The sequence below is a fragment of the Hemiscyllium ocellatum genome, chromosome 28, assembly GCF_020745735.1.
Source record: "Hemiscyllium ocellatum isolate sHemOce1 chromosome 28, sHemOce1.pat.X.cur, whole genome shotgun sequence".
NCBI lineage: Eukaryota > Metazoa > Chordata > Chondrichthyes > Orectolobiformes > Hemiscylliidae > Hemiscyllium > Hemiscyllium ocellatum.
In genome coordinates this window covers 43,797,148-43,806,370 of record NC_083428.1, presented here as the reverse complement: position 1 = coordinate 43,806,370, position 9,223 = coordinate 43,797,148, and the positions used below count along the sequence as shown (strand labels likewise).

General features: G+C 39.9%; 1 protein-coding gene across 3 annotated transcripts in view; it reads right to left on the bottom strand.

Annotated features, from left to right (window-relative positions):
* The window catches only part of ndc80 (NDC80 kinetochore complex component), a 65,711-nt gene that overhangs the window by 6,107 nt on the left and 50,381 nt on the right, over positions 1-9,223 (bottom strand). For all 3 annotated transcript variants that reach the window (XM_060846305.1, XM_060846306.1, XM_060846304.1), the window contains exons 13-15: positions 2,526-2,615; positions 2,325-2,417; positions 53-183 (exon numbers count right to left, since the gene is read on the bottom strand). In XM_060846305.1, the coding sequence (XP_060702288.1) occupies positions 53-183; positions 2,325-2,417; positions 2,526-2,615 (314 nt within the window). The remainder of the gene's footprint in view (positions 1-52; positions 184-2,324; positions 2,418-2,525; positions 2,616-9,223) is intronic.

Here is a 9,223-nt window from a genome sequence, read left to right as displayed (position 1 = left end):
CAATCTAAAAGCAATACAGAAAGGACCCCAATTAGATTTTACTGCTACGTACCGATATTTAGCAATTTTCAACTGTCCAATTGCTTCATCTAATTCATCGTTCAAGTGTTTCTGCAAACGTTTCCGCTGATTTTCCAGTGATTCAAGCTCTTGGACTTGTTTTGTCGTTTTTCGATTATCTTCCTAAAAAAATTAATTTGGATATTTTGACGTTCCCAAAACAAAAAGCTTTTTAAAACAATGAATATGTTGTAAAACCTGTTATTGTTGTGCAGCAGATTATTAATTTGCCAACATTCATTCTGGTGTACTGACCTCTACCAAGCAGAGACTGAATGCCAGCTCCTTCCCGCACCCCTTGACCATGAAGTCCACCAAACATCAAGTTAGTTTCTTCTTACATCTGGAACTCATTTCTTCCTAGCTTGCATCATTTTTTTCTTCTCTTCTCCACTCTCTCCCCACTTACACCTAAGATTCTTCTGACACTATCAGTTTCAAAATGTTCCTTTGCTGGCCTCCTCTTCACTGCGAACATACAATCCCTCTCCACATCCAGTCCCCATCAGGGTCACCTGAGGGTTTTCTACTTCCTTGAAAAGAAGGTTACCAACCACCACTACCCACCTCAGCTCACCCTCACTTTGAACAATTCTCCTTTAACTCCTCCTAATTTCTTCAGATTAAAGATGTGGCTTTGGGTAGCTGCATGGACCCAACTTATGCCTGTCTTTGTGTGGGGTGCGTGGAACATTCTTTCTACTCAGGTCCCTCCCCAGAATTCTTTCTACAGTAAATCATCATCATTAATGTGGTTTCCCTCTCTCGTCTGGAATTGGAAAATAACTTATCCAGATAATAAAACAAAGAACTGTGGATGTTGGAAATCCAAAACACACAAACCAGAAGTTGCTAGAGAAACTCAGTGGGTCTGGCAGCATCTTTGGAGAGAAAGCAGTGAACATTGAGTCCAGTGATGTCCCCTTTCTCAAAGTGTTAACTTTTTTCTCGCTCCACAGATGCTGCCAGACCTGCTTGGTTTCACCAGCTTGTTGGCTGGATTGTAATATCCAGAAAGTCCCACCTGAGATCTCTTACATTTGGCCAGCATCGCTTGTAGAGTTTTCCAAAATTTCAGGCTTAGGCTTAAAATTAAGGCAATATTTCTTCAGTAAAGTAGAAATCTGGAAAAACTAACCTGGTTCCACAATTCATTAAAAATGTGATAAAGATTCAAAAGCCAAAACCTCTAAAATTGAACAATCTAATCTTCTCCATCTCTATGACTTTGTGATATATGTGCACCTTCAACTCTGGTACGTACACACCTATTTACATTGCTCCAGTATGAGCAGCTTTGCCTTTGGCCAAATATGTCCTAAGCTTTTAAATTCGTTCATGGAAATGAGCATTGCTTTTATTGCCTAACTCTCATTAACCTGGTTAAGGCAATGAGGAGTTGCCTTCTTAACCATTGCATTTTTTGGGACACAAAAGTGCTGTTAGAAAGAGAGCTCCAGGATTCTGACTGGGCACCAGTGAAAGACAGAAATAAATTTTCAAGTCTTGGAGAGGAACTTGCGTCTGCTGCCTTTATTCTTCTAGGTCAGTCCAAAGGTCAGAAGGTGCTGTCAGTGGAAGTTACTGCAGTGCTGAAGCATAGAATCCTTACAACATGGAAGCAGGCCATATGGCCCATCAAGTCCACACCGATCCCCTATCAAGCTTGCACCCTATCCCTGTAACCTTGCATTTCCCATGGCTGATGCACCCAACACACACACACCTTTGGGCTGTGGGAGGAAACCAGAACAATGGGAGGAAACCCACACAGACATGAGAACATGCAAACTCCACGTAGTTGCCAGAGGGAATCGAACCTGGGTGTCTGGTGCTGTGAGGCAGCATTGCTAACCACTGAGACACTAAGCACATCCTGAAGCAAGTGAAGTTTGGATAGGGTATCAATCAAGAGGCTGCTTTGACCAAGATAGTGTCAAGTTTTTCTTTTGAGGGTTTCTGGGGCTGCACTCATTCAGTCAAAGGGGTAGTATTCCATCAGACTCGTGACTTAAATCTTGTGGAAGGTGAACAGGAATTGGAAGTGGCTGACCTGCTGGAGAATCTCCTTGTTAAACTTTTATTGCCCTTAAGATACGCCTTAAAATTGCTCTCTTTGACTAGGCTTCATGTCACCTCCCTCAATATGTCCTTATGTGGTTGAATACTAAACTTTGTTTGGTAATATGACAATCATAGCACATTTTCCACATTAAATAGATGCTCTGTAAATGCAAACAGTAATGTCAATTTGGCATTCTGACCTCCTTTTCTTGTTCAATTGCTTCATCCACCTTTCGAATTTGTTCTTTTAACATTTTCACATCATTTGCTTTGTCATCTATCATGGTCTGAACCTAAGAGACAGAATGGTTATCTTCAACAGATAAATATTTTATACATCCAATACACGTTTTACACAGATTTGATTGCAACTCCATTTACAACACTGATTATCTCCATACCTGTTCTTTGGCCTCTTGCACACTCATTTTCTTGTGCTTCAGATGTTCAATATCATCATTTATTTGTTTTAGTAGATTCATGAGGGCAAGCTGTAAAAATTAAGGAGGCATAGGTCACAAGAAAATTGGAAAGGACAAATTACAAATGGAATCCTACATCTAGAAATTACAGATTAACTGTTTCTGGCTATCATGAAAATCTTCTTTAATGTGCAGTGATGCAGTAAGGATGATGATTTGGCATCAGAGCTGACGATGTTAAAATCGATTATGGCAGGTCAGTTGATATAATTGGAGAAAAGCATGGAAAATAGAAATGGAATTGGAAAGTTGTCACCAGTTTAGACGGTTTGTTCTGTCCTGTCTATTTCAATGATGGAATTTTTAGGATTCAGAGGCAACACAAGAGACTCATAAGAACCAAAAAGCCTTTCATAAACATGTAAGGAGTAGAAGATTTAAATAAGGGGTCGAGACAATTAGGACCAAAACATACACATACTCCAGAATTAATGAGACTCCTAGTCAAGCTGTTCCAGTACAGCTGCAACAATGTCATCTATCCAGTAATGAGACTGCCTAGGTAAGATCTCACTACAGGGAACCAAGAGGGAAATTAAATAGGATCTCAAGAGAAATAATCTTAGGATTACTTTGAGTGCCATGTGCTAGTTAGCATAAGAACAGAAGAATTGATCAATTAACTATGTATCTACAAGACTTATTTAGGATGGAGGGCATTGGATTCCTGAGGGGTTGGGATCATTGCTGGAACAAGGGGGGGATCAGTACAATCTGGACAGGTTACACCTCAAAGGGACTGCAATTGATATCCTCACAGAGAAATGTCCTAGGGACGTTGAAGTGGATTTAACCAAGTTTGGGAGGAGGACTGGAACCTGAAAAGTAACCAAAATTGATAGTAGGAAGACTGTGCAAGGGAGACTAAAAGGAAGGAGCAAAGCCAACAAAATCAATTCATACCTCATAGTCAGCACAAACTTATGAAAGATAAATCATGCGTGACACACCTACTCGAACTTTGAGGATGAAACTAGTTCACTTCTCGATTAGAAGAGCTAGTACGTTCAGAAGGCTTTCAACAGAGTTTTATTAAGAGATTAGCTTGTAAAATAGTGTATCAAAATAGATAGAGAATTGGTTCGCAGACAGGAAACAAGGAGTAGAAATAAATGGGTTATAGAATATGCTTCAAAACATGAATGATGTTAAAAAGACAAAGTAAAGGGCATTTTACCTGCATGCTTGCAGCAGGTAGATAATCTAAAGGCACAAATTGAGATATATGGGTATAATCGAATTGCCATTACAGGATCAGGCTTAATAAAGATGAGGATAATAAAACAAGGAACTGTGGATGATGGAGATCTAAAACAAACTAAAACAGTCGACTGTATGTGCTGCTCACGATGTGGTCTGCTGTACATTGTGGATACGAAATGCAGACTGGGTGACTGCTTTGCACAACATCTATGGTCATTTTTATGTTCAAGAACAATGTTCCAATTGCCTGTCACTTCAACACACCACCATACTCTTATGCCAACCTTTCTGACTCAGATCTGTAGTGCTCCAGTGAAACTCAATGCAAGCTGAAAAAACAATATCCCAACTTCTGCTTCGTGACCGGACAGCCTTCAGGACTCATTGTCGAGTTTAACAATTTCAGAGCATGAACACCTCCTTCCAGGTTCAATACCCAACCCCACAGCCCAGGTCCTGTAATGAAATGGGTTACTTTCAATATAGCCAACCCATTTTTGCCTACTCATCTACCTAGCTTCTCTTCAAAAACAAATCACTTGGAGGCTGAAGGTCTGAAACAAAACAAAAAACTAAATTGTTGGAGAAACTCAGCAGGTCTGACTGAGGTTTTGAAGAAGGGTCATTGGACTTGAAAAATTAACTCTGGTTTGTCTCCACTGATGCTGCCAGATCTGCTGAGTTTCTCCAGTAATTTGTTTTGTTTTTGCTTCTCTTCTTCCTTTGATTAGGATCTCTTTGTCTGCCGACCTTTTTTCTCCTTTCTCCTCTCTCTCTCTCCAGACTCCCTCTCTACCTATTCGCTCACTCCTCGTCAGCATAAGTTACATTTTTTTTAATAACTGCTACCAATTCTGAAGAGGGGTCAGTGCACTTGATACGTTAACTGCACTCTATATGCTAACGCTGTTTTCGCTTCATCATTGCTGTCAGGCCTGTTGAGTTTCTCTAGTAATTTGTTTTCATTTGTTAATAATGGCCAGGACTGTGAACTGAATATTTAAGGATATTTGACATTTAGGAAGGACAAACAAAGAAGAAAAGTGTGGAGTTGCACTGATAATAACAGATGAGATCAGTACTTTAGTAGGGGAGAATATAGGATCAGAAGAACAACATCATGTACAATCTGAGTGAAGTCAAGAAACAGCAGACATTGGGCTGGAGTTATTTATAGGACATCAAACAATAACAGTAAACAGTAATTTACCAAGCGATAAAGAAATATGTAGCACAGGCAACAAAGTTATCATGGGTGACTTCATTCTGCATATCAATTGGATAAATGAATTGAGCAATACAGCTATGATGGACAAGTTCATGGATCGTGTTTTCTACAGCAGTATGTGCAGGAACCAATTGGAGCATGTATTATTTTAGATCTAGTATTGCATAATTAAAAAAGGACTAAGAGGTAAAAGAGCTTTTAGGGATGAGTGACCATAATGATAGAATTTTATATTATGCTGAATAATGAAGTAATTCAGCCCGAAGCAAGGGCATTAAACTTGAATGTAGGTAATTATAAATATGAGGCGTAAGTGGCTGAGCTGGATTGCAAAATAGATTAAAAGACATTACAGACTATCCATTGCCTATGTGCTGTATAGAACTATTACATGTCTTAGGAAGATAGGAAAGGGAGATGGCCATTCAACCCTTTGAGTCAACTCGCCAATTAATCATGGCTGATCTATGACTAAATCCACATTCCTGTCTTTGGCCCACATCTCTTAATACCATTACTTAACAACAAGAAACAAGTTCTCAGATTTAATGTTGGAACTGATCCAGCATCCACTGTTATTTGTGGAAGAGTTCCAAACATCTACTACCCTTTGTGTGTAGAAGTGCTTCATAACATCTTTCCTGAATAATGCCTTAATTCTCAGACTATATCACTTAGTTCTTGAATCCTCAACCAGTGGAAATACCTTATCTTTATCTACCAATCTTTTCCTGTTAATATCTTAAACACTTTGATCAGCTTACCCCATAACCTTTGAAATTCTAGCAAAAGCAGGCCTTTTTCGTATAATCTCTCATCATAACCCCTGCACCTATTTATGGCATTTTAAAAAATTATGCACATGAACCCCCAAGACATTTTGGACATTGACTGTAGTCAATTTCATACCATCGAGTAAGTACCTGATCTATTCTTTTTCAGGCCAAAATGGATAACCTTCCATTTACTTACTTACATCGAACTCCATTTGCCATAGTTTGCTCATTCACTTGGTCTATCAATATCCCTTTGTAATATTGTGAGATCACAACTACAATGCCACTAACTTTGTGTCATCAACAACTTCAAAATATGACTCATACCATTGTCTAGTTGTTAACAAATAACGTGAATAATTGATGGCCTAACACCACAGGTCACATCCTGCCAATGAGTACCTTACTCATTGCCTACCATTCAACCAATTTCCCAACCATGTCAGTAATTTTCCCTCAGCTTCTATTTTATTCAGAACTTTATCAAATACCTTCTGGAATTCCATGTATAAACATCCATAAACATTCCCATGTTAGTCACCGCTTCAAAAATTTCAATGATGTTTATCAGGCAAGACCTACCAACTTGAATCTATCCTTGCTGGCTCTCCCCCTAATTAACTGAAAATCAAGGTGTTCAGTTATTGCAGCCTTGAATATAGACTCCAACCATTTCCCCACCACACCCCACTCAGACTAACTGGCCTGTTTTTCCTCTTTTACTTTTCTTAAAAAGCAGGGTGACTTATAGCAACTATGTACAGTATTTAAGGTACAAAAACCCAAAGACGTCAATCAATTGTGCAATTGTGGCAAACAAAACGTAGTTTGGCATACATGGTCAGGAAACAAAAAGTAAATCTGAGGTGGCTAAGGATACAGCAAAGGAGGATCAAAAAAACTAATAAAGAAAGGAGAATAGAGTATTACAGGCAAGTCAGAAGAATTTGTAATGGGGAATAAAGAAATGGGAGAGCAGCTAATACTTGTTTGTCTGAGGAAGCTATAAGAAATCTTTGAGAACTAGAGATGATGTGGTTAAGGAGAATGAGAAATTGAAGGAAATTAATATTAGCAAGAAGATTGTACAGAATAACTTAATGAGACTGAAAGGTGATAAATCTCCAGGACCTGATTTTCTACATCCCAAAGAGTTGAAGGAAGTGGTCATAGAGATAGAGAAACATGCACTGGTGATTATCTGCTAAAATTTTTATCGACTCTGCAATGATTCTTGTAGATTGGAAGGTGGTACATGTTACCCCACTATTTAAGGAGCAAGCGAGAAAACAGAACCACACAACTAAAATAAGAATTGCAGACACTGGAGACCTGAATTTAGAGGGGGGGATCCAATTGAAACATACAGAGTACTGAATGGTCTGGACAGCGTGGATGTTGGGAAGATATTTCCATTGGTAGGAGAGACTAGGACGCGAGGGCACAGCCTTAGAATAAATGGAAGACCTTTTAGAACGGAGATAAGGAGAAACTTCTGCAGCCAGAGAATTGAGAGTCTATGGAATTTACTGCCACAGAAGGCTGTGGAGGCCAGGTCATTGAGTATACTTAAGACGGAAATTAATAGATTCTTGAATATCAAAGGGAACAAGGGTCACGAGGAGAAAGCGGGAGAATCGGGTTGAGAAACGTATCAGCCATGATTAAATGGCGGAGCAGACTAGATGGGCTGAATGGTTTTATGGTCTATAATATTTGTAAATTTGCAGATTTAGATTAGATTACTTACAGTGTGGAAACAGGCCCTTCGGCCCAACAAGTCCCCACTGACCCTCTGAAGAGCAACCCACCCAGACTCATTCCCCTACATTTACCCCTTCACCTAACACTACGGGCAATTTTTCATGGCCAATTCACCTAACCTGCACATTTTTGGACTGTGGGAAGAAACTGGAGCACCCAGAATGTGCAAACTCCACACAGACAATTGCCTGAAGCGGGAATTGAACCCGGGTCTCTGGCGCTGTGAGGCAGCGGTGCTAACCACTGAGCCACCGTGCCGCCCATGATGTACAGCTAAGTGGGAATAGGAGTTGTGCAGCTGTAAAGTGGCTTTCAGAGGATTTTGGACAGGTTTAGTGAATAGGTAAGAACTTGGCAGGTAAAACAGTATACGGAAAAATTATAGGTTTTACCTTCTGGTAAGAGAAACAGATCTGCAGAGTACTTCTTAAATTACAATAAGTCGGAAAATGCAGACATACAAGGTTATCGAGGTGCCCTTGTCAATAAGTCTCTATATAAGGAAGGCTAATGGAATCTAAGCCTTTAATGCAAGAGAATTTGAGTACAGTTAAGTCTTGCTTCAATTGTACAGGAGCTTGGTAAGACTGCACCTACCGAGTACTGTGCCCTTCTGTTCTCATCTCAGGAAAGATATTATAACCGTATAGCGAGGGCAACAAACGCTCACCAGACCTGTTCCTGGGATGGATGGCCTGCCCTAAGGGGAGAAACTAGGTGTGTATTCTCTTGAATTGAAAAGAATGAGAGGTGATCTAATTTGAAATTTATGAAATACTCAAGGGATAGACAGCGCAGATGCATAGAATCCCTACAGTTCAGACAGAGACAATTCGGCGCATAGCATCTGCACCGACCCTCCCATAAACATCCAACCCAGACCCCATCCATAACTCCATATTTACCATAGCTAATGCACCTAGCCTAAACATCCCTATGAGACTATTGGGCGATTTACCAGAGCCAATCCACCTAATGTGCATATCTTTGGACTGTGGGAGGAAATCAGAACACCTGGAAAAACCCATGTGGACATGGGGAGAACATGCAAACTCTACACAGGTAGTCACTCAAGGCAGGAAATGTACCGGGTCCCTGATTCTGTGAGGCAGCAGTGCTAACTGTTGTGCCACCGTGCTGCCCTTACTTCCTTTGATTGGGAATTTAGAATCAGGGAGCATAATGTAAAAGTAAGGGGGCTAATACCTATGTCAAAGATGAGGAGAAATTATTTTACTCAGAGGCTTGTGAACCTTTAGAATTCTCCACCACAGAGGTTTGTGGAAGCTCAGGTTTTGAGTGTTGAATGTAGAGATTGATAGATTTCTTATTACCAATGCCTTAAGGGTTATGGGGATGGGTGGAGAAAAGGCACTTAAGTGTTTGATCAGCCATAAATGACAAGGTGAACCTAATGTACTGGATGGTTTATTCCTGTTCCTATGTGCCAGCAAAAGATACAAAAATAGCAGTACTCACTATTATATAATAATTTAGTGCATACAACATAATATTTACTGGTTCTAACAAAGAGTACTTATTATTCCAGTCATGCTCCGGGTAAGTGATAGCACGCTGGAAGATACTGGCCCAGTTTTTGTGAACTATGGGAAAGGACAGCACTTCTAACATGTTGCAATAATAGC